Here is a 26,865-nt window from a genome sequence, read left to right as displayed (position 1 = left end):
GCGAATAATGAATACCTTCTTCCGCAAGCGGGATAGCTGAAAGTGGACGTGGAGGAGCCCGTATGGTGAGACTAGAAATGAAATAGACTTCATACTCTGCGCTAACCCTAGCATCATACAACATGTGGCCGTGCTTGGCAAGGTGCGCTGCAGTGACCATAGGATGGTAAGAACTCGAATTAGCCTAGACTTGAGGAGGGAACGTAAGGAACTGGTACATAAGAAGCCGATCAATGAGTTAGCTGTAAGAGGGAAAATAGAGGAATTCTGGATCAAGCTACAGAACAGGTATTCGGCCTTAAATCAGGAAGAGGACCTTAGTGTTGAAACAATGAACGACAATCTTATGGGCATCATTAAGAAGTGTGCAATTGAAGTCGGTGATAACTCTGTAAGACAGGATACCGGTAAGCTATCACAGGAGACAAAAGATCTGATCAAAAAACGCCAATGTATGAAAGCCTCTAACCCTACAGCTAGAATAGAACTGGCAGAACTTTCCAAGTTAATCAACAAGCTTAAGACAGTTGACATAAGGAAGTATAATATGGATATAATTGAACATGCTCTCAGGAACGGAGGAAGCCTAAAAGCAGTGAAAAAGAAACTAGGAATAGGCAAGAATCAGATGTATGCGTTAAGAGACAAAGCCGGCAATATCGTTACTAATATGGATGAGATAGTTAAAGTGGCTGAGGAGTTCTATAGAGATTTATACAGTACTAGTGGCACCCACGACGATAATGGTAGAGAGAATAGTCTAGAGGAATTTGAAATCCCACAAGTAACGCCGGGAGAAGTAAAGAAAGCCTTGGGAGCTATGCAAAGGGGGAAGGTAGCAGGGGAGGATCAGGTAACAGCAGGTTTGTGGAAGGATGGTGGCCAGATTGTTCTAGAAAAACTGGCCACCCTGTATACGCAATGCCTCATGACCTCGAGCGTACTGGAATCTTGGAAGAACACTAACATAATCCTAATCCATAAGAAAGGGGATGCCAAAGACTTGAAACATTATAGACCGATCAGCTTACTGTCCATTACCTACAAAGTATTTACTAAGGTAATCGCAGATAGAATCAGGAGCACCATACACTTCTGTCAACCAAAGGACTAGGCAGGATTTCGTAAAGGCTACTCAACAATAGACCATATTCACACTCTCAATCAGGTGATAGAGAAATGTGCGGAATATAACCAACCCTTATATATAGCCTTCATTGATTACGAGAAAGCGTTTGATTCAGTCGAAACCTCAGCAGTCATGGAGGCATTACGGAATCAGGGTGTAGATGAGCCGTACATAAAAATATTGAAAGATATCTATAGCGGCTCCATAGCCACCGTAGTCCTCCATAAAAAAAGCAACAAAATCCCAATAAAGAAAAGCGTTAGGCAGAGAGATACGATCTCTCCAATGCTATTGACAGCGTGTTTACAGGAGATATTCAGGGCCTGGATTGGGAAGAATTGCGGATAAGAGTTAATGGAGAATATCTTAGTAACTTGCGATTCACTGATGATATTGCCTTGCTTAGTAACTCAGGGGACCAAGTGCAATGCATGCTCACTGACCTGGACAGGCAAAGCAGAAGGGTAGGTCTAAAAATTAATCTGCAGAAAATTAAAGTAATGTTTAACATGTGGGGATGCGCGACTCTCGCGCGTCCCCTGATGTTTTTCCCGCATAGCGCATCCCCTGATATGCTGTTTTCCCGCACGGCTCGCGTGGCCTGGCGGTCGGAGTGGTACAGGCGCGGTGCGAGAGATGGCGCGACTGTCGCGCTGCTGCGGGGTTACTTGGGCGCCGAAAGGGAAGGCGCTTGGGCTCTTTGGGTTCGGGAAGCAAGCGGGAGCGGACGTGCCGCCCGCGCGTGCGGCGACCATGCTTCTGCGAGACTGTCTCGCGTGGCTGCCTTCGAACGTGCCACCATTCGCGTGACTGTACACGCGAACGACCAGGCGTTGGGATCCAGCATGGGGCGAACATATTCGCTCGCAATGCGGTCGCAGTAAGTCAGACTTCTAGATTTGTCGCGCGCCCATCGGCATGTTTTGGGGATAGCAACTCGGCTAGCAGGCATTGATCTATGAAAGGTGCAATAAATGCCCTTGTGATTGTTTGCCTTACTGTGTTGTCGCTCCTTTGTCCCAAGAGTACGGAGGAGAACCCCGTATCCCCCACAAACAGTATCGGAAGAGAACAGCAGTTTACAATAGGTAGCGAGGCACTGGAAGTGGTAAGGGAATACATCTACTTAGGGCAGATAGTGACCGCGGATCCGGATCATGAGACTGAAATAATCAGAAGAATAAGAATGGGCTGGGGTGCATTTGGCAGGCATTCTCAGATCATGAACAGTAGGTTGCCATTATCCGTCAAGAGAAAAGTGTATAATAGCTGTGTCTTACCAGTACTCACCTACGGGGCAGAAACCTGGAAGCTTACAAAAAGGGTTCTACTTAAATTGAGGACGATGCAACAAGCTATGGAAAGAAGAATGATGGGTGTAACGTTAAAGGATAAGAAGAGAGCAGAGTAGGTGAGGGAACAAATGCGAGTTAATGACATCTTAGTCGAAATCAAGAAAAAGAAATGGGCATGGGCAGAGCATGTAATGCGGAGGGAAGATAACCGATGGTCATTAAGGGTTACAGACTGGATTCCAAGGGAAGGGAAGCGTAGCAGGGGGCGGCAGAAAGTTAGGTGGGCAGATGAGATTAAGAAGTTTGCAGGGACAACATGGCCACAATTAGCACGTGACCGGGGTATTAGAGAAGTATAGGAGAGGCCTTCGTCCTGCAGTTGGCGTAGTCACGCTGATGATGATGATGATTACATGCTAATGAGAAACATTTTAGACTTTTATCCAATGTTCATTATATTCAAGTTCATTATATCAAGGTTCAGCTGTATCAGCCAATCTGGTTTCAGTCCCTGGTGGCAGAAAGTACGAGAATGGCATAGAAAAATTAGTGCTGTTTGTTCTAAGATAATAAATGGTTCCTATCTAGAACAGTCATTCTATCTGACAATATAAACTTTTTTCTGATGTTCGCGCCTCAATTAAAAATAAATTGTAACTTACTTTCTAAATATATGCCCCTCTTATCTGTCATCTCGCAGCAGTAGAAGAGCCCAAAGGCCCACGTTGAACAAGTATGCAGGTGAGCTGTTAAGTTGTTCCTGTTTTTCCAAGCCCTTAGCTGTAGCTGCTGCACACAGCATAAGGTCATACATAACCTTTATTTTGTGATTAAAAAAATATATATGAGAGGAACTGCTTTCATTATATTTGTAGTCACACCATATAATATGTGACTGCACACCTAAGGACAACTGAACGCCATGCACAACAGTCACCTGTTCTCGCCTTCCATGCTCTCTGGTTCAAAGTAAGTCTCGAGCATGTCTTCCAGGGTAAGTGGCTTGGAAGTATCCTCGGAAGACTCATTTTTGGCCTCGGCCGTCCCTGACTTGGCAGTTGACCGTGTGTGGTATGCCTTGCTCTCAGTGCCACCAACTGTCCTGGTCACTGAGCCCTCGGGGAAAGCCACATGCAGGTCCGTGATTGCTTCCTCATTCTTGCTCTCACCCTGAACGAATTAGGAAGGCAAGAAAAGCTACAGACACGCATTGTACTCTCCTTGGAAGCGCCAAGCGTAAACTGAACCATAGCACATAGCAAAAGCAGATTTCACATCACATACACAGCCACTGCGCACCAAGAAGGTGATGGTATTCATTACCAACAGAAGCATTAAGGTTACAAGAAGCCGTGCACTTGGACTCATTGCTTTCCCTGTTTTCCCTCACCATCATTTCTTCTTCCCATGTATCCTGGTGTGCATGTCTTAAGGTTGATCAGTTATATTCATAAACTGACGTAACAGCCTAATTGGGAGCTTTAACCCTTTATTGACGAGTGTTGCCTACGGCAACATACCAGAAAAAATGTTTTTTTCTTATACTTTCAAAGCTACATTTTTTTCCCCGCTAATCTCATAGAGAATTTAGAGAGCTTATAAAGTATGCTGGAAATGTGGTTCAACTCTTTATGTATTCTCAGATGTATGTTACATCCCATGACATGCTAGCATTTTTCAATTTCTTGTGTGATGATGCGAAGTTCACATTTGTTGTTACCTATACCGAATAGGCAAGAATGACATACATACAAAGGCTGCATAGTAATTTTACAAATAATTTTGAGACAAAAATAAGCAGGTCACGTGGTACAGCATTTTTCAAGGAATGTAACAACACAAACAGATTAATAATAACCCAAACATAACCCAAGTGGTTGCCAAGATATCTGCTCCACGAGCGAGACTAATGGCATAAAATATAGTTTTGAGAAAACAGCCTCCAGAGCTTTGCTTGCCTTTTTGTGTACCTTAGAAAGCACCAGGGTGGTAGTTCTTGGTGTCCCTTCTTTGGCATTGTTATTTTTTTCTCTTTTGCTCTTATTTTTCATACAAATCTCACTGTTTTACTTTTTCGTTTGGCATCTTTTTCTGCTGCCTGCTGAAGTGAGAGTCCTCCAGGAAGGATGCCAGAGGAAGAACAGAACTTGCTCTAGGCATGGCGCCTTCCAGAATTAAGCCTACGAATCGCTTCACTGACTGCTGTCTTGTCTCAGCTGCGCTGAGTGTTGCGTTCTCATCCTTTGGCAGTACAGAACGAATCACTGAGTGAGGACTTTCCGCAGCATTTTGTGCCTTTTTGCCCCTGCACCGTTCAAGGAGCTGAGGCTGGGAGAGGCAATGGTAAACAGGCAGGAGAGCAACAACCACGTGACTAGCCAATTTGTATCTGTGATATCTGGTTGAGGTTCTCCACAAGCTATTGCTGCTTGGCGCTTGCACCAGCTTGTGGAATTGCCATGGCAAAGTTCATGATGAAGCTGGTCATCTGACGATGTCATGTGATAAAACGTAGCCATGACCCCTCCATGAATTTGCTAACCTAAGAGTGGTTTCTGAGAACCAAGCCATAGTAGGCAGTCAGCTTTTCTATGAGGTACTGTGTTAGGCCTCCTTTGCCCCTTTCTTGCTACTGGTCACAAGTCCACGAAGGGAAAATCTGATTCTTTTTTGCAATCTTCTTTTGTAAGGGGGGATGAACCCATATGTTGCATCTTTATTGAATGCCAAGAATGTGCAACTGTCTCTATCACATACTACGTTCGTATAAGAAAAGTCATTCTTGGCAAGTGGGTGTCCGAAGAGTTGTAGTGCTGCTTCAACCTCCATCCTGCTTGGGTTTACATCTGTATTCTTTTGACACTCATGTGTCTCCTTCCATTGACTGTAGCCCACATCATATTCCATAAGCCCTAAAACACACCCATGGCATCGGTTTCATAGAAAAATAGAATTCAGCACTAAGCCTGCATGAAATTCTACGATACTTGTCATGTCAATATGAGATGTGCGACCACGTGCTATCATACACAATAATCACATTTTTAGTGAACCCTAGCTCCATTTCTTCATATTTGCTGTACACAACAGCTACAGCGTCTCTGGACACACTTGCTGCAGCTGCTTCTGCAGGAGGTCGAAATACTTTCTTCAGGTGACCCTGATAAGTCTTGTGGTGCAGCCCTTGATGTGATATGATTATTATCGATTAAAAATCTGTCAGCGGTAATGAGCCCTTGCTAACACTCTTGATGGCTAGCATTGATTCCGAAATTCACTTCAAATGTTTGGCTGCCTTCTGTGTGCAGTGAAGACCACTCACTTTCAACAGTGCCGTATGTGGATTATGTCAGCAACATCTTTACAGCCAAACCAAGTCTTATGCCCAGCTGCACAAGGATTCCAGTATGAAGACAGCTTTGGCATGACAGCTTTGGCGTGGGGTTTTCCTTAGCAGTGCATTCAGTGCTGTGATTGTAACCACAAGGAACTTATCAGCCAGTTCCACAGCTGGAAAAATTTAGCTTTTGCTGGTCAGCTGCATCTTCCTTTCGGTTGCTAACACGGAACTCAGCAATGCGCAGACCGCCTCAGCACACTCGCAAGGTGCATCTGGTGAATGAAATTTCCTTTCCAAATGCACTTGAATGGTGCAACTGGCGCTTGTAGATGGTGCGTCTTCAGCAATGTACGAGACACATGAAACAGCATCCGAAGTCTTTGTGAGAAAGTGTACTTCACCAAAGAACTTGCCAGCAATTCCCAATGAATATCAAGTCGCGAATGATCATTGGTAGTCTGAATGGCGCCTGCGCTCAGTGCTTTGTCAAACGCGCACTCATCGAACCCAGCTCCAACAGCCCTTTCGCCTTGCACCTCGCTGGTGCACTTACGGGATCTCAGCATAACAAAAATTTGAATGTGGCAAATGAGGTCGGCGGTCATAGGCAGTACTCCGTCGAGAGTTTCAACACGCAAAGTACAGGGAACCGCATTTGAATCGTCCATGTTGCTGGAGTGCTCGCGAGACCTCGACAAAATAGAACTTTGAGTGCGGCAACTGCAGTTGGCGGTCATACGCAGTTGCCACCATCCGTCTCGAGGTGATGACACACAACAATATCACTGTCACAAGTGACTGCAGACAGCTTCTTCTTGCCTTTTTGGGGGTCTGGAAACTTACGTTTCTGCATGTGGAAGCAATGAACTGTCTTATACTTCTTTTCTAACGATCGTCGTTGATCCCCATCATGCTAAAACGATCAAAACCATGCAACCAGAAAAGCAACACACCATACAGAGACAATGTAGCAGATGATATAGTGCTCACACATGGAATGGCACATTGAAGGAACGAGGGTTGCTAGGGCAACAGCACACATGGCCAAAGGCAGCACACGCTGGGTGCCGCAAGGCAAGGACATCAGCTTGGAGGCCACCGCGAGAGAAGGAGAGACCTTGATTGTTTCCTTTGTTGTGCATTTGCTTCACGTGTAAGGGTGGAGCTGGCACGAGAGAAGAAAGGAAGAAAGAAGCAGCTTTCGAACGATGCCAAGATGTGACGCTTGGCAATGGGAAAGAAAAAGATGGCTCCATGAACTTCGGTGTTCTTGCGCAATTTTGAGCTCCTATCTTGCCATCTGCACTGACAAAATGACTTTTTTGGGGGCAATTAGAGTGTGTTTTCAACCAAATCATTTCGATACAGTGTAGATTAAGCGTTAGGGATGCTTAATTATGTGGTTCCCCCCAAATTTTTTTCATGATTTTTCGCAGCCTGGTCACCCTATCACCCTTTAACAGCAAAAATTTAGGTGGTTAGGATAAATGGATGGGAGTGTACCCAAGCAATGTGCAGGCTATGACAGGTGTCATAGTGACAGATTCAGGATAACATTTTAGCATCTGGGGCTCACTTTAACATGCACTTAATGTACAGTAGACGGGCTGTTACTGCTGGTAACTGAACCCACAACTTTGTTCTCAGCAGCAAAAGGCCATAGACACTGCACCACTGAGGCAGATGGCAAAAGTTTGCACCAGAAAACAACATACCGTATTTACTCGCGTAATGGACCCACCTTTTTTCCAGATAAGTTGACATAAATTTGGGGGGAGGGTTCATTACGCGGGGAAAAAAAATTTAGATATTTTTTAGGTCGAAATTTTATGTCACAATGAAGATAGGAAAATCGCAATCCCAACCTTACCTTTATAGTAAAAACACGTACGCGATGAATGTGAATTAAAAATTCATTTTTATTTTCATGCTGCTGGCTGCTTATGGTCTGTCTCACTCGGGCTCGCTATCTGAATCCACGCTTCCACTCATATCGCTTGCGACTTCGTCGGCGTCGTCGTCTTCCCACAGCGCGTCGTCTTCACTGCCGTCGAGGCTGTTGGAGATGCCAGTCTTTTTGAAGCTGCGGACGACCATCTCGCTGGGAATCACACTCCATGCTTCTAGAATCCATCGACAGAGCATGTCGATGGTGGGCCTTCTAATCTTACCTGCGGGAGTCAGGTCGTGGTTTCCCGCGGCCATCCACTCTGTATAGAGCCGGCGCACGTTGTCCTTAAAGGGCTTATTAATGGAAACATCAAGGGGCTGCAGCACTGATGTCAAGCCACCTGGGATGATAGCGAGGTCCGTGCGTAACTCGCTCATTCGGCAGCGGACATTTTTTTCCAGATGGCCGCGGAAGCTGTCCATAACAAGCAGCGATGGCAGGAGAAGCGGCGGCAGCTTCCTGCCGTCCGCTGTTACAGCTAACATCACGGTGCACCGCTGCTTCTCGGCGCCCGTCGTCTTAACCTGCACACTTTTCGCACCTTTCATATCGACAGTGCTGTTTCTTGGCATGTCAAAGTTTATAGGCGTCTGGTCCGCGTTCCCGATTTGCGACAGCAGGAACTTTTTGTCCTCACGGATCCGAATGACAAAGCGGTGGAAATCACGCACTTTGTCCCCACAGTCTGCCGGCAGCCGCTGGCATAACGTAGTACGCCTTCTGAGGCACAACACGTTCCGGCGCATGAAACGAGTCGTCCAACCACTGCTCGCCTTAAATTCACTCGCGGCAATGCCGTGACTTCTTGCAGTGGCCCGCGCGTGATTCTGTATCAGCTCGTGGGATACGGCACATCCTTCGTTGCGGAGCCTCTTCACATAGCTCAGAACTTCTTCCTCGACGCGAGGAAACTTGCCCTGCTTCGGCCCGCGAAAGGCCCGGCGATCTTTCTTCGTCGCTCTGAGTTCCTCTTGTTGATTCCTCCAGTAGCGCACACGCACGGGGTCTACACTAAAATGCCGTCCAGCCGCGTGATTGCCATGCTCCAAAGCATGCTCCACGACTTTGAGCTTAAAACCGGCCGTGTAGCTAGCGTAACGCCCCATCGCACAACGCGCAGAAAATGCACAGCACGCACGAAATAATGCAAAGGTCGTAGCGAAGCACTTAAACAGCAACAAAATAGGACTGGCGAAATGGCGACCGACGCTGTCCAAGTGCGTCGTCTTTACTTCGTTCTGCCGCCGCCGCGCATGCATGGCGCTATAAGCAGAGGTTTGCTTTGCATTTAATAGATGGCACTCGGCAACCTGCATCATCATCATCATCATTGTAAAAAAAAAGAATCTAGAGAAGTTTGACAAATTGGTTCGAGAAATACAAAGAAAATAGCCGAGCGTGGTGGAAACTGCCGTCACCCCATTTCAAAGAGGACGCCCCAGTAAAGCCCTTTGCGCATCCACCAACGAATCATGCAAGGTCAATGAACGATCAACGAAAGCGTGCAGTCGACGCCCGCGTCACCCGCGTTCGCGTCGCCGGTGTTCAGCATCGTTGGCTTCAAATGATGTTTATTTTATCACTGCGCGATCAGACAATTTTATGATCGTCGACAGTCGACAGCGCCGGCCAATTGAGCCGAGATAACGCGAACATGCTGAACACCGACCCTGCGGGCGGGTGCGCGTTATTTACGCGACGTAAAAAAAAAAAAAAATTCAATTTTCGACGACAAAAGTGGGGGGTGGGTTCATTACGCGAGTGGGTTCATTACGCGAGTAAATACGGTATGCATACATACATACATGTATACATACATGAAGGGCATATGAATGACAATATATTCTGTTTATAGCTGTATGCGTGCACAGGATATATTCTATGCATAGACATGTCACAGTCGGAGCCACTTTATTCTCATTCTTCTTCAATATCTTCCCACTTTTTTATTCCAAGAAGAATACCCAGTGCCTAACAGTAGAACCTCAATGACATCACCGCACTAACCCTAAGAGGCCGCCTTTGAGGAAGATAGGTCCTCCTATCGAAACGTTGCCCAGCCTTTCTGAGGCACCTCATCCCTGTTTACAAACTTTATACCACAGTGTGCTATTCCATCTGTCAGCCCCTTTCTTGATTTTGGACTTCAGTATAATGAAGTATTTAACCTTCTGTAACTTCTTGTCCATAGAACACCATCTGTTTTGAACCTTAATATAACAAAGTGTGTTTACACATGATTTCAATACATTCAAACCTCGTTATAATGTAATGGGATATAACAAAGTAAATGAAATTCCCCTTGGAAATTTCATAGCGATGCATGTGTTCAAAACATTGTTTTAACGAAGTGAAACTGTCCTGCCAATGCAACTAGATTCATCTCTGAAATAGAAAGATACCCGACTGTTGTGCACAGAGTAAATCGCTTTTCGCAGGGTTTGGTACTTGTTTTCCACTGAAGTTCAAAACTCCCACGTCCTCGTGTCGAAAACGTCGTCAAGCCACACTGGTCTTTCTTGCTGCCATGCATAGCTCTACTGACTCCTCTCTTCCACATGCCTGGCTGTGCAAGCCACGCCATGCTGTGCTGATTTATTGATGGATATTGTTTTTTTTTTTTTGGCGCAAGGGCCAGAAATGACCAATGAGCACCATGAGACTTGGTGATGAATGGCAATGAGAATAGTTGAATATGGTGGAAATCGAGTGGCTGTATATTGGCCTAAAATATTTGCTGTAAATGGTGTAAAATATGTATCTATTAAAATAATGTCAATGAAAAGTGAGTCCTGTGGTTATAAAAGTACTGTTAATTAAAAGTACGTGTTAATTTATAGCAGCACTAGTGCCTCTGCAGAGCCCTTCAGCGCAAGGGCTGCGAGGCACACGCTCTGTAAGTGACTGCACTGCAGCTACAGCCTCTAAGGAGAGGCTGTGCTACAAATAGCCTGGCAAAATGATTTCTATAGTATTCGTTTCTTCTAAGAACTTGAGTACTGATTTAAAATTAACTAGAGGGTCATTGCTTAAAGAGAAAACTGGGTGCAGAGGTATAGTATGACGGTATAAGGAAGGGAAGAACTTTTTTCTCTCCTCTTCTAATAATCGGCACTGAATGAGAACATGAATGACTGTAAGTCTAATGCCACACCAAGTGCATGTCGGAGGGTTAGTTCCAGTAAGAATATATGAGTGAGTGCTGTAGGAGTGCCTAATTCTTTATCTACAGAGCAGTACTTCCTGGTGTCTTGTTATTTTCTCAGAGATCCAGTTCCCAATTTTTGGTTGGATTAGGTGCAGTTTGTTGGATACCCGAGTGTCCCATTGCTTCTGCCAATATTTCCATAGTTTATTTCGTAAAAATGGCCTAAGGTCTGTGTACAGTACAGGTATACATAAATATACCTGTAAGCTACAGAGCTATATAAGCTATATAAAGTTATGTAAGCTATATAAAGCTACAAATGTAGCCCTTTTGTCAGCAGCTACATTGCCCTCTAGGTCTCTATGGCAAGGCACCCAACAAAGAACAATTATTTGGTTCGACATGTATGCTGAGCATAGAAGGTTGTAGACGTTATTAAGGATAGAGTTTTTGTGTTTTCGGCTGTGCTACGCTGCTACGTACGGTGGTGCAAAAGATTAGGGCATCCATTTCTCTCTTTTTCTATAGCGCATCGCACAGGCAGCCACAGCTGGATCTGGCCTCAGAGATCTCCCCGGCACAATCTCGAGGGTCACACACAGGCCGTGCTTCACTTCTCCCTCTCTCGGCAGCGCCCCGTGTGGGCACGTGGCTGGGCGCGGTCTCTGAGCACCCAACGGTGTCAGTGCAATCTTTGAGGCCACGATCCAGCCATGCCAAGCCGGCGCGGCGAAATTTGCTTTCCTCCTCGATCACACAGCGAAGCGCTGTGTTGTGTACCACATGCTGCTCGACCGCAACAAGCCAAGTGGAAAGTGGACGTGAAAGATCATCCCAACTGAACGGAAGGCAGCTATCTAAAAGCTGTCACGTCAGGTGCTAAGTTGCATATATACACATGCTGAAAATTATTTCATTGTTTTATTCAAATTTTATCATATGTGTGGCCATGCAGCGGTACCGCGGGCCGCAAAGCTGTCTGCTTATTTCCATCTTTACATTTGTGCACCCCATTGGGCATTATTGCAGTAAGTGGAAATAAAGGATATAACAAAGTAATGTCAACTCCCACTTCAGCTTCATTATAAAGAGCTTTGAGTGTATAAAAATATTTAACTACTACTGCAAAGGAATACTGAAACAACAAATGGCGACATCTGCTGACTCTGCTGGTCAAACGGTTGAATTACAAGCGGCTGCTTGCGAACGCATCTCTCAAATCGCACACCACATGACCAAGAGCGACCGCCGAAGTGGAGCAGCGTCATGCTCCGCACAAAGCCAAATTGCGATAAGATCCCATCACGCTCCACATGCTTGATGCTTTGGGTGTGAGTGAAAGTATGCGAACGTGAGCAGAGAAGGGTTATGGCTTTATAAGTGCCATTCTCTCGAAGAAGAGGCGGAAAAGGAAGGTGGGGGGGGGGGGGGGGGGCACGTCAGTGCGGCTGAGTGCATACGCAGCCAGTACACCTTGGTTTAGAGGGAACCTGCTGCGTGCGCAATGCTGAGATGGTATGGCATCATGTGCACTGTATTCTCGCATATTTAGTATGCGAGGAGACAGCGGCATAATCTCGAGTTTCGGAGACACGTTGAAACAAACGGCAAAAGTATTCGCTTCCCGCTGCAAATACTTTCACTTTCACAAGAGCGTTGTACCACATTTATATGTTATAAAATTTGGATATAACGAAGCAAATCATCAATTTTATTGACTTTGCTATATCAAGGTTTAACTATTTTCCGATTTTATGTGGCATGCAGCAAAAGGACACCAGCGCACTCACATTGCAAGTAAGACAGCAGTAAGTGGTGCACACCACTCCCCCAAAGACCTCCTGGATCAGGGTCTGCCCTGTGGTGTTTGAGCCACTCAGCTGGAAGCCATGGTTTTTTTGTTCCTCGTGGGATGAGTCAACCAGGTAACGAAGGAACTCAGAGCAGTCCTGCTGCTCTCCCTGCTGGAACCAGGGTGGCTTAGAGGTACGAAGAAAGTCTTCAGGGCACACAGCCGGTCGCTGCAACAACAATCATTGAGAAATGTGAAAAAGTCAGCCAATTTATTGCCCATCTACGCCTGCTCTGGCATGTTCCATTTCAACAAGGAACAGTTGAACAAAATTAAAATTCTCACCTAAGAACTGGAAGTCAGGTTCAGTGGTGGAACAGCTATTTTACCTTTTGGTGCACAATCTGGCACAGGCGAAATGTTGATTTGGCACAGCAAAAAGCATTTTTGGTGCACTGGCGAACATACATCTTTACACCAGACTGTCTCCATATTAAATGAGATAGTCAATAAACATAACGAAGCTGGCTTTATGCTCATCCAATGCAGTATTAGAAATAAATATTACCGTACTAGCTTTTATAATATTTAATTGAATGACTTTCCCTGAGTGCTTATTGCACTACAAAGCTGCTTCTACTATTTCAACTTGCGACAGGCATTTGCATGTTTGTGGCACTTAAAGCGAGCAAGAAAAAAGAAAATGAAACAAGACTGAAATAGAGGCCTGTAAGGAAGATAATGCTACTAAACCGAAGTTACAGTTGAGACAGTTTTCTTTAAAGCTAACATGCAAAATCTCTCCTGTGCATAACTGTGCCTTGGATCACGTGAAACCTGTCTAAATTACAACCATGCAATCTGATCTTCCGATCGTGGAGGGTTGCAAGAAAAGTCCCCTTGATGTGCAAATTATGTGTCAACGGTTGAGTATATGTGTATTATGAGGTACTATATATAAAGTGGCACCGAGCGAACCTTCTAAACGATGTGCCAATGGATATTATCTGAGGCTTCTTTTTGATCCGGCAGCCTCTGAGCAAGCTCCATGCCCTGCTAGTACGAAGAGTACCCAACTGAAGCACAAACAGCACAAACAATCGCACAGCGGCAGTACACTGAAACCATTTTGTTGAAGCAAAATGCTACAATAGAGCGAAAACTGGCGAAAACAGCAAATGGAGGAAGGACATCAACTATATCCGTCGGCTACGGCAGCTAAATTGACTTCCAGGATGATGATAATGATAGCATGCTTTAGGTTCTGGTTTCAGTTTTACCAGTGAGGTAGCATCAACGTTATGAAACCTTCTTTCTTTATGCTTTCCTTGGTGCAGCTTCGGCGCAATTTCCCACTAAGATGCTATTTTGGAGCTGGATGGTGCAGAGGATTGCCCTTGGTGCAATTGGCACAGCTGTTATACGACTGCAGGTTGGGTGGACAATAATCCATGTGTCAGACACATTGTAAGAAACCACAATAAGAGCCGTTTTCACTCTTTTACTGAATAAACTATAACAGATACTGCCAAACGCTAGCCAGTGTTAGCATGTGCTGGGTGGGTGAGCACTTGTAACCCATTTGATACAACACCCTAATGGTGCACTACATCACCTCTACTTTTTTTGCTCCTGAGCTTATTCAGAATGTCATTAGGCCAGCCTTGCTGTCCTTTCAAGTTTCCTTTCTAGCCTCCAAGTTTGGCACCACAGGTTAGTCATGGTGGAATACAGTGATTGTGCACAGAACACCTTTGCAATTCAATCTGAGTTTGTTAATTTGTGAGACTTCTGTGGTTCTGTAACTTGCAACGTAAATTTAGCCAGACAATTTGAACAGGGCGTGCGTGTTTGATCATGGGCTCAGACATAGGCAGCCTTTAATATCGCTGGCACAGTACTGGGAGTTACATTTTTTTTTTTTTTTTGCGAATCGCAATAGCTCGGTACAAATGTCTGTCCATACCGAATTTCAGTACTAACACCAGAGCAACAGGGAATGGTGCACCGCTGTTTTCCAGCTGCAGCAATTGTAAGTGAATTGAGGCATTCAGCTATTAACGATAACAAATAAAAGTGACCAATGCTTATTCATCTTCAACAGTTATTACCCTAGGCAGGTTGTCTACATGAGGCCGTGAACATTTTTTGCATTCACACTATCACTTACGAACCTTAGCTTGCTGTAAATCGGAAGGTTCTCTTCAATGATGACCTACGATAGCCTTTACTACAACCATGATCATATGTGCTGAGTCATGAACTTACGTATCAGCACGAGCCTAGCTCTACATCTAATCTCTTGATCTTGCAAGAGATCTTGGAATATGTCTTTCTTCATGTTCTAATTACTGAGCAATACCACAGAAATTAAAAGTAAGAATACTCTGAGACATTTCTTTTTTTTATCTAGCGCCAGACTGGGTGACCTGATAACCAACATGGATACCATGCATCTCAAGCCAGCTGGTGCTGTTTGATGTTTGAGGTAAAGTTCTGTTACTATTAGCTAAATCTTAATTTTTATAAAGAGTCATCAAATATATATTTCCTCCTTTTTTGCGCCAGTGGAAGTTGCTCCTTTACTGAATGCATGAAGCAATAGCTACCTCAAAAACGCGACATTTCCATGGCTTTACACTGTGCACAAGACATAACAATGTTGCATTTTTAGGACCTCGGCAAACTTCAGCCATTCCCTTTCCATGCTGCAGTTTCACTTCATTTGTATCATGCTAAGGCATACACGATGGAAGCATAATACACAATTTTACAGAAAGAATCAAATCACTTATTCAATATTTATGGTTAGTTGTTTGGCTGGCAGAGCACTTTCATTGCCTCCAAGCAACAGCAGGGCTATGAGAAATGCCACAGTAGAAGGCTGAAAATTTTATTTTACCACCTGTTCTACTTAATGTTTACCACTAAAATGTAGATACCGGGATGTCTTTGCATATGTCTCCATCGGAATGCGGTCACCGTGGCAGGGAGTTAACCCGCGACATTGTGCTCGGCAGGAGAATGCCACACACCCTGAACTAGCCATGTCTTTCTGCTGCCCTGTTGATTTCAGGCCCTGCCCTGCCAGGCTAATATCTCCAGTATTTCTTTTTTCTTCTCTCTTTGGTTTGCTGAGCGTGTCAGCTACTCTCAGTTCACGGAGGATGGTGGTGCTCAGACAGACTGCAGCAGTAGTGAAGGTTGAAAAGTCACAGAAGTTACTTTTCCAGGTGGCCAGCATTCCTCTATGTCAACAAATGTGAAAGTGTGCACATTTGTATATGGTTATTCGTGCCAGTCACCAAAGCAGATTATCATCATTCTTTCACTAGGTGTTGCATGTTTGAAAATATTTTCAGCAGACATCAAGTGAATAAGAAATGGAAAGAGTGATATCTCACTGCCAAACACCCTCCATGACCACATTTTTTACAATCCACTCGTAATGAAGTAATTGCAGATGTGTAATACCTGCAGGTATTTTCTAACACAGTGATGCGTGGCCCTTCAATATGCTGATTACGCAATGCCCACGTGAATGCTGGTGTCGTCACTGAATGGAACATCTTCAGCTTATTTTTTACATCCCCTGCAGGACTAAGGCTTCTCCCAGCATTATCTCTGTCTTGCACCAGCCAACTCGATATATGCTGGTAAATTTCCTGATCTTTGTAATAGCATACCTGCCAACCTTGTGGGGATGCGCGACTCTGATATCTTGTTTTCCCGCATAGCTCCTGCAGTGCGGCTTCGCCGCGTGGCCTGGCGCCCGCGGCGGTCAGAGTGGTACAAGCGCAGTGCGAAAGATGGCGCGAGTGGTGCGCTGCTGCGGGGTTACTTGGGTGCTTTGGTGGGGACGGCGAGCAGCTCGGACGTGCCGCGCATGCGCCGATCCAAGCTTCTGCGAGACTGTCTCACGTGGCTGCCTTCGAACGCGCCACCATTTGCGTGACCGTACACGCGAACGACCAGGCATTGGGATCCAACATGGGGCGAACATATTCGCTCGCTATCCGGTCGCGGTGAGTCAGACTTCTAGATTTGTCGTGCACCCATCAGCATGTTTTGTGGATAGTAACTCAGCTAGCAGGCATTGATCTATGAAAGGTGCAATAAATGCCCTTGTGATTGTTTGCACTACTGTGTTGTCGTTCCTTTGTCCCAAGAGCACGGTGTGAGAACCCCACAACCTGCAGACCTAAACATTCGGTAGTTTCGACATGTTAGGGGGAAGGGGTGTGAGAACACACACCACCCTCAATGCATGTCTCGATCTGAAGCTCCGAAGCTGTACGTTATTTTTTATCATGAATTACCAACTAGCCCAAGCAACCACCCTAGTTCTCTGAAGCAAACCAAGTAAGGCATACACTGCCAATACACAAATGGCTTTGATTTAAATCTGATTTCATCTAGTTACCAGTGCATAATGGTCATTACTATGCGACTCTGCTATATGACACAATTAATTTGTTTTTTCGTGGTGGAATTGCAGCAGTTTTTTTAGGAGGTTTATGGCCATGTCCGTACAATTGGGAGGAGTGGTTGGAATTTGAGAGTCTCCCGGACAGATAAAAAGAGTCGGCAGGTATGTAATAGTATACAAAGGCTATATATAAGGGTCTGTCCAAAACAGTTCTATTTAAAGATGATTTTGCAATATAAAAAAAGTTTGATCACTTGAAGCTCATACAAACCACTTTATCACTTGATGCTCATACAAACCACTTTGTATGAGCATAATACAGCTCCCATACTTACATGAAAACAATAGTGCTCCAATTAATGGCCTAGCATGGCAGCAAACCAGTGTTACTTCAAAATCTGCTTGCACAGCAGACATTAAATTAGGAGACTTATGCTGCAGGCAGAGCAGGATGGTAACTCACCTGTGATAGCGCCAAGAAGGCAAACAGCTCCTGCAGGCTCTTCGAGATGGTCCCTGGTGGCACAGTGTTGCTCTGAAGCAGCTGGTTCCTCAGGCTACAGAGTACAAACATTTGTGGTATCACCCACATGACCATCACAAACCATTGTCACCATAGAATGACAAGAGAGAATATAATCTCTTTTTTTTAAATTATTATTCATGTACCCTAAAGGTCCTTTTACAGGCAGTACATAGGGGGTTACATAACGTTACATAACATATTACAGTGAATAAATAAAAATGAAAACGAGCACCATTTGCTAGGAACAGAACTTGATAAAACACACTGAAAAATACTCTGCAAACATTGAGAACACATTGGAAAAAGTAGAACTAAAATGGTAGTGGCAACAATAGAGAATAATACAATTCTAACAGCCAGTGCGCAATAAGCACTTCAGTTTGCTAACAAAAGCGTTGTGGTTATAGACAGAAACGATTTCCGCAGGCAGCTTATTCCAATGGTAAATGGCAAGGAACTGGTGAATGACGCATAAGCTTGGTACGAGCGATCTTTAATTGTGCTATTAAAGCTGTGGTCTAATCGCAGAAAGATGCGATGGGCCGGTTTGATATGATATTCTGTGAATGGTGCAGGATTGTAATAAAGTCGGTGAAAGTGACATAACAGGGTAACAAGTCTTCGCATTTCCAGTGAACATAAGTTTAGACGCGATTTGATATCAGTAATGCTGGAGTAGCGAGAATACTTCCTTGTGACAAACCTAGTGGCCTTATTCTGCAATGATTAGAGTTTCCCGGCAAGGTATGCTTGATGCGGGTTCCAGATGATGGCAGCGCATTCTAGTTGCGATCTGAAAAAAGTTGTGTATGCTAGTAATTTGGTTTCCCGATTTGCAGAATGAAAGTGACGCCTAATGAAACCCAGGGTCTTCCGACGCTTTGGTGGTGATGTGATCAATGTGCTTATCCCATGTCAGGTCTGAAGAAATATGAATGGCTAAGTATTTTACTGATTGCATCTTATTTAAAAAATGCACTATGTGATGCAGCTACTACAGTCAGCCAAAAAATTAGCTGCGGCAACAGTGTTGCAAAGCAATTTACAAGGCTTGCATTATCACTTGGCTCTATGAAGACACATCGCTACGTGGACAAGTGACCCTTATGGTGCGACCACCGTAGTTTTCAATAGAACTGCCCTGTCAATTATGCAGACATGCCATTGGCTGCTGTTATGTCTCATTAGTGGCCAACTATTTAACAGTGCATGACACAGCCACATTCACCATCACAAAGATAAAGAAAGGAGGCAACATCACTCTGCAGCATTTCTTTTTTTTTTCTTTTTATGAAAGAGACACCTATGTTATAAGTGCATGAAAACAGAGAACTCATTTTGTTCAGCATTCACTGATTTAATCTTGACGAGGATATTATATTTTTAAAAAAAGAGAGAAATGAAAGGAAGAGATAAGGCCACTTGCCAACAGAAAACAATATGTGACAAAAGGGTACAATGCTTACAAGCAGAAAGGCTTGCAAGAAAAAAATAAATAATCAAGTGACGTAATTTTTATTGAATCAAGCAACCTTACTATTGCATGTTTGAATTGCATCTGGGTAAGCACTCTAGAGACAAAGATTAGAAGGCACCAACTCTTGTCAGCCCAGTTTATTTTCGTTCTTTTTTCTCCTGCTGCTCGAAAGATTTTCTCGGCCCAGAGACACCACCACACAAGTCAACAATAAAGGAACTCCAGCAATAAAAAAAATTAAAGTAGTAAAGAAAAATAGGACAGCACCACTGGCACAGCATTGAATTGCAATGCCACCTCTGTTAACGTGCAGTGAAAGGAAAGAAGCAGTCTCAGTGGTTGCTCAGAGAAGGTGAAGACAAAACACGTTTTCTATAAACAGCTGCTTATGTGTTCTGCCAGATAAACTTTGCAAAGGACACCAGCTTTCACGTGACGACAATGATTCAACTCTGGTTAATTCAATCCTAACCGTAAGTCCCAGCCGGGCCCGATATATTTCTATAAGCCCAAAGTTCCATTATTTCAATCGTGAAATTGGCATTCACCGTGTAAATCGAACTTGGCTGGTAAGCATGCACACACCCCACTGCTATAGCAGCAGAGTCTGTTTTGGCAGTGTTTAGGGGGCAGTGAATGTGTCTAAGGCACGCTGTGTCTCACTAAAAACACAAATTTTCAGCTTACCTTCAGTAGAGTTCGAAGCGAGAATGAAAGCTCCCAATGACTGATTACCATTTTTACCTGATTCTATGTGCACCTTTTTTTTTTAATGTGGTCTGCTAATAGCCTGCACATTACTACTGCATACAAAAGCAAAATTGCATTTTAAGTATTAGCGATGGTTTAACATCAGAGCCAGCATTATTACCATTGTCATCGCAAGACGGCAACAAAAGAAGATATTGAAAAAATAATGCCAATAATGTGAATAATGTGCTGCTTTGGGGCTTTAATTACGAAGGCTCGTTCGAAGGATAAGTAATTTTACATGCTAAGAAAATGGAAACAGAGTTGCATTACGTGTTCTCGGTGCTCCAGACACTTCCATGCATTGCAGGGCAAACTGGCAAAGTGGCTAAACTAGGCATAGGCCCCAATCCATTATCGACATGGTTGCAAAATCGATTCAAAAATTCGGAATATCAACCACAGTAGAGGGCACAGAAGACAACAGGCTGTAGTTTATATACAGAGACAAAAAGCCATTTTAGATTGACAACAATAGGCACAGACAAATTTCCATTCTGTGAAGGTAAACCCTGCTGGTTTCATTTTATTGGTGAATGCCATAATCAGAGACACACGAATTTTTTGTGTTAGAAAATCTGGTGCACATCACATCTGGATGCACATTGTGCTTAATATGAACCCATGAAAAGGGGGAAGGGGGGCGGCACGTTGGAGTCGAGTACATACTGCCAATAAATTACCGTATTTACTCGCATAATGACCGCAACCCTGAATTTTGTCGTCAAAATTCGATTTTTTTTATTTCCCATGTAATGATTGCACCCCGAACTTGCCGCAGCGATATGTAGTGTGCCAAGTCTAGCTAATATTGATCGCGCTTACCATCTGTCGAATGCTACGCAAACAACCCTTCAAGACAAGCCAAGCGGTCTGCACGCACCAAACATTCTTAAGTAGATGCCTCATTTCATTACTTTCATCACTTTCCGCACTTCCATGACTAAAAAAAAGCTGCAACCAAACTTGCCTTTATTATGTGTAGGCTTTTTAATGGTTGTAGTCAACAACAAAAAAGGCGCCTTTCAATTCTTCTCATCTGCACTCATGGGCACGCAACAAATCGCAAGCGGCATCGATAGTAGCCACGTTTAGACTGATACATTAAAAGTGCACCCTGTTCATACACCGACGCTTGTAACACAGCTAAGATATTCGCCCACCCTTAGCGGAAATGTGCCGGATTAGGATAGTAGTGAAGACAGATGCCGGTTTTCACAGCATGCCGGCCATGTGTTTCTGTCACTGGCAGCTAAGCGCACCCATCTGTTTCTGTCCCTTCAAAGTGGACATGGCTACGTTATTGCCGCAAAGTTGCCCATATTAACGATATTATTCATTACTGATACGGAAGAAACTGTTTCAATGCACGCAATGTACTCACGAGAAGAGAAAAAAAATCGCGTTCGGTGCGTTCGGCTTGCTCCGCCGGCCGCCATTTTTGTTTTGGTGTCCCGCCACAAATGCGGGACGAAAAAAAAATTTTTTTTCTTTTCACGGGAAATTTAACCCGCGTAATGATCACACCCCTGATTATGCTTCAATTTTTCTGACAAAAAAGTGCGATCATTATGCGAGTAAATACGGTATATATGTCCTAACTTTTTTTATGCGTCTTCTTTTAATCCGGCCCGCCAGATTATTTGATACGGTTTGCCAGTCTCATCAAAGTAGAACAGAAAGTTGGACGAGCCGGTATGTATTCATTTTATAGAAGATTTCAATGCAAACAATCGACAGCCACAAAACAGAGGCACACACAGACACAAGCATAGACTGGCAACTAATTCTTTATTGAAAATGAAACCATACATAAATAGGGGGGAATTAAAAAAAAAAAAAGCTGAAAAATGCTGTTGCTCATTTTGTAAATTTTGCTGTGTGCATGTGCGTGACTATTTACAATAATAGAAGCTCAATGATATTATCCTTCCTCATACAAATTTTGGGATGATATGAATATTTCAAAAGTCCTGATCCAAGTTCATAAGCTTACAATGTGCAAAATTTTTAATGTTGCGAGCCGCTTTTCACGTCGCAGCAACCAATACAAATAATTGAGCTGCCTTGTGATCCTTGGCACACCAGACACTGGCTGTTGCCAGGCCGGCAGAGCCGCCGAAACTGATGCGCCAGTCACATTCCTGTTGCTAGGGTGACCTATGCCACACAGCCTTGACTCCACCCCCACGCATGTCCCCCCCTCCCCCAAAAGAAAGACCGCTTTGCGACTTGTAGGCCATTGTCAAATGCCTTGCAACATTATCTGGAGCCCACAATCACATGCGACCCATTTTTGTCAGGTCAGCAAGATCAACAGCATTCACTTCCATAGGTAGTCCTAGCTTTGTATTCCATGCCTTGTGTTTTCTTTGGCGCCCGACAACAATTCAAAACTTTTCTACCTTTTCAGCTGTAGCTTCGATACCGCAAAAAAAGTAAACAGATTCCCTTATCTTGCACAAATAATTTCCATATCACTTTGTTGAAAGAACAGCTTACCACCCAAGTGTCATACATATCATCTCGCTCTGACCACAGTTTCAAAGTTGGTGTGCAGTCTTCACATACTAAACTTTGTAGTAATGCATTCATCCCCAGCGCAAGCAAAGATTGGAACCACCTTCCTGCCACCATTGCAGCCATCCTGGATACTGACACCTTCAAAGCCACCATTCATGAAACGCCACGTTGAATATGTCTTTGTATCTTGCAAAATTTATTTTTTTTTTATGTTCACCACTCCTTTCTTTAATACCTTTGGGCTTTGAAAGTATTTTAAACAAACAAACAAATAAATAAATAAATAAATAGGCAGCAGCTAAGGCACAGCAACTAAAGAAACTTAGCTTTGTGGGTGTTAGCGCTAGGGCACGCAGGAGTGAAGAGTTTTAGAAAAGATAATCAGGCAGACCTTGAAGTGGCGGTTTCAGAACACGCAAAGTGTGCTGCAAGGTGCGGCCAAAATGTGCCCAAAACAAGCATACCAGTGATACAAATTCACATCAGCCAATAGGAGCGCTCCTTGCAAGCCACATGGATAGGCATGGGAAGAGATACGAGCGGATCCGTTGCAGGCATAGGTAGCAGTACAATATAGATAGAGAAGTTGTGAGCAAGAGAAAAAAGATTAAGGAGATGTGTACAAGAATGCTAGAATAAAAAGCACGTATAGCATACCTGGATTAGCTGAAATAGACGAGGTGCCCATTTGTCACTGCCCCGTTTCAAAGGAGATGCCAATAAATCATCATCGTTATCATCGCGACTGCAATTACGAATCACAACTCTAGTTTTTCCCTTTCCGCATTTGCTTTTGTTGCTTTTATTCCTGTACAGAAAATACAGTGCTACGACTGTCTGAAACTCCAATGTCTTGTGTTTATGGCCCACCACATCTTTCTAACCTGTCTAAAGCTCTTGAATATATTAAGAACTGCACAGCTATGTTTACTTATTCCAATATTTTCTACTAGTGTAACAGAACTTAAATGACATGCTAAACTTGTCAGCTTACAATCTAGGCGTAAAACTTGTTGGCTTTGCTATTTCACAAACTTTTTGCTTACAGCTTGGCCTTCCTGTCATCACACCAGCTCGTAGCAGTTCCAGTTGTACGAGCCATTCCAAAGCTGTTTATCCTGAGTGCACTCATACTTCTGCCCATCTCTGATCTTTCTTCGTGCAGACAGCAAAGGACTGGAATGACTTGCCTCCCCATGTCGTGCTGCACTCCCATTTTGCAACTTTCAAAAATAGTATCGATTGTGTTTATCTGTGAATGTATGCATTAATTATGAATGTATGTACTGTATTTACTCGCACAATCCTCACACTTTTTTTTGTGGAAAATCAATGCAAAGTTCAGGGGTGCAATAATTACACGGGGAAAATTTACCGCGAGAATGTACAAAGCGCTAAAACAAAAGACACAGTTTCGCCCAAAAGGCCCTTGACTGGCCAGGTTGACAGGCCAGATATTGCTGGATTTCTCTCGGGCGCTCTCCCTCACGTGGGCGACGAGCGCCGGGATGATAGCCCTGGAGTCCTATGCTTCGATATGGTATGGTATGGAGAACTTTATTGGGTCCTGAAGGTCAACCCTACGTTGACGCGGGCCGCTCCCACGTTGGGACTGTCAGGCTGAGCCCTTCAGCCACATCGCGGGCCTTCTGGACTGCCCATAATTGGTCAGAGAGTGATTCACTGTGTAGCATTTGCCGCCACCATTCTTGTTCCTTGTCACAGCCTGTGAAGACCGCGGGGCACTGCCAAAGCATGTGGTCAAGAGTAATGATGCCATTGCACTTATTACAGTTGGTTTGAGTTTCCCTCTCCGGATAGATCCTGTTAATAAAATCTGGACTTGGGTATGTTCTTGTCTGTAGCAAACGTAATGTGACCGCTTGGGCTCTGCAAAGCTTACTCGGTTTTGAAGAGCACGGCTAGAAAGTCCTTGTGCTGCTTCATTTCCCACCTCATTGAGGTTTCTCTGAGCTCCGTCCACCACCCCCAGATGTGCAGGAAACCAGCGGATTTCAATCCTCTCACTGTTTACCTTCTCTAATAATTTTGTTGCTATCCGTGTCACATATCCGTTGGTAAAGTTGCGTATGGCTGTTCTAGAGTCGCTGTAAATATGTGTCCACCAATTAGCCCAGATGGCTAAGGCGATTGCTACTTGTTCTGCTACTGTTGGGTCCTTGGTATAGACGGTGATGGCATCCCGTATGTTACCTTGAGTGTCTACAACAACGAAGGTATACGCTTCGGTAGTAGCAGGCACGGTACAAGTGGCCCGCTTTGCCACAGTGGAAGCAAAGTGACTAATAGTCAGGTGTGCGCCACATGTCTGATTTTCGCGTGTTGATTCAGGGGCTCGTGGACCAGTACATATTTGTATGTGAAGCTTGGCCCTGGAAGTGGCACAGCCGTTCTTCAGAAGATGGGTTACGGTGGTTCACGGGTTGCACAGGTAACCTCACTGCTTGCGCGTAAGTCAATACGGGGGCAGCTTCAGGTCTGGTTTGCACGAATGGCTGTGCCACCTGGCGGACTTCTTCGCGGATGATATCTGTGAGGGATGTTACGGTCGTTTGAAATCGCACTCCCTGTAGTCGATCGAGCTCCTCATGCACGACACTACACAAAAGCTCTCAAAGCGCATCGGTGTCACAGGGCAACGAGAGAGAAGGTGCTGATCCCAGGCTGATTTGGCGATCGTAGACCGAGGAGCGTTGCTGAAGGGCTCGCTCCATTGTTGTCACCTCACTGACGAACTCAACTACTGTAGCTGGAGGCCTTCGCATCAGTCCAGCAAACAGCTGATCCTTCACTGCACGCATCAGCAGGCGGACCTTCTTCGCTTCTGTCATGCCAGGGTCAGCACGCTTGAAAAGCCGCGACATGTCCTCTACGAACATGGCTACGCTTTCGTTCGGCTTTTGAACCCTACTCTGAAGGGCTTGCTCTGCTCACGCTTTTCTTGCGGGACTGCTGTACGTATCGTGTATCTGCCGTTGAAATTCTTGCTAGGTGGTGATGGATGGCTCGTAGTTAGCGAACCATGTTCGGGCAGAGTCCTCTAGGGTGAAGTACATGTTCCTTAACTTTTTCTGTTCGTTCCAATCATTGACGTCGGCCACACTATCGAAGTCATTGAGCCAGTCTTCCACATCCTCAAAAGGCTCACCATGGAATGGCCGCAGCCAGCGTGGCGTGTGGAGAACCACCGACGCAGGAGGCTGTCCCGTACCGTATGTCTCCTGTGTTTGGCTTGCGGTTGCGGTGGATATCCTCGGCAGATTTTGCAGGCCGTATTCCAGAAGCAGTCTTTAAAGCCGTTGGCTTTTGCATAGGTTGTCCGCTTCCAGTTCCTGGGGGTCAGAGTACATAGACGCGTACCCAGCACCTCCACCAGTTTGTCACAGACAAAGCCACAAAAGACTTCTGTCAATGCAATAGATCTTTTATAAAGCTGTCCTGGCACCTTCATCATTGTTTTCTTCTCGGAGCCACCTAACATGCCTGGCATGTGGCACCGAATTGCACCGAGTGGCTGTCAGTCGTGTCAAGGTCGTGGCAATATCATATCAAATAACAAAAAATTTCCCCCAGAATTTAATACAAATTTTGAGCAAGAAAATACAGTGCTGCACATGCTCGGGAGTCTCCTAGCATTGCATAACAAGAATGTAGCAAGTTATCAGTAACTTGGGTACATAGAAATCAAGATATACAGTACGGTTCACTCTTATTAAAGGGCACACTAAGTTAGTTTGCCAGTACTTATTACAGCTCAGTCCTAGTATATGAAGGTGTGGAAAATATTTTTTTTTTATCAATAGAATTTCTTTTGAATAGAATCAAGTTTTTTTTTTTGTCTAAAACTAATGAATTAGTGACGTTCTGTTGCACTGAGGTTCTCAGTTTAACAGTGGAGCTGTGTCTTCTGGCACTCTTTTATTTATTGCATAGAGAGTTTTGCTTTCCAGTTTTTAAAATACAGAAGAGCAAAACCAACTTTACGCCAGCTAGGTTATCATAAGGTCAATATGTGCGACAGACGAAAGGATCGAGCATCACGTGACTCTATCAACGCTCCTCGCATAGCCGCTGCCAACGGTAAAGAGCAGGCGCCGTTAATGCCCTTTCATTGTCAGGTTCGGAGTGATTTTCAACCTGTCACAAATTAACATGATGCTCACTACCCCCCCCCCCCCCCCCCCCCTGCTCCGACTACTCGTTCATCCATCTCTTGCTTTCATTTGCGAAGCGGTTTGTCAGAGTGTTGCGCGATTGCTGTGTATAGATCTGCTTTTATTCGGCACCAGATGTAATGTTAGTCGCTGATGCCCGATGAAGCAATGCCGATTAGGCCTAACGGCCGAGGCAGAGTGGCCTTGACGAAAATTCGCCGGCTGCTGGCCAATGTGGTAAAGGGCCGCAAGCCATTGTGGAATGCTTGCTGCTGGTATGTTCATGGCTCATCATTGATCGATGGCTGTTGAAGAGACTTGAAGCTCGTC

General features: G+C 44.6%; 1 protein-coding gene across 1 annotated transcript in view; it reads right to left on the bottom strand.

The window, feature by feature from the left end:
• Positions 1-26,865, bottom strand: part of DUBAI (Deubiquitinating apoptotic inhibitor) — a 122,492-nt gene that overhangs the window by 15,718 nt on the left and 79,909 nt on the right. Inside the window, exons 10-12 of the mRNA XM_050182798.3 lie at positions 17,548-17,641; positions 12,654-12,884; positions 3,362-3,594 (exon numbers count right to left, since the gene is read on the bottom strand). Coding sequence (XP_050038755.1) covers positions 3,362-3,594; positions 12,654-12,884; positions 17,548-17,641 — 558 coding nt within the window. The remainder of the gene's footprint in view (positions 1-3,361; positions 3,595-12,653; positions 12,885-17,547; positions 17,642-26,865) is intronic.

The sequence above is a fragment of the Dermacentor andersoni genome, chromosome 4, assembly GCF_023375885.2.
Source record: "Dermacentor andersoni chromosome 4, qqDerAnde1_hic_scaffold, whole genome shotgun sequence".
In the NCBI taxonomy this organism is placed as follows: domain Eukaryota; kingdom Metazoa; phylum Arthropoda; class Arachnida; order Ixodida; family Ixodidae; genus Dermacentor; species Dermacentor andersoni.
The sequence above is the reverse complement of the archived record's forward strand: the minus strand, read 5'-3'. Positions and strand labels throughout refer to the sequence as shown.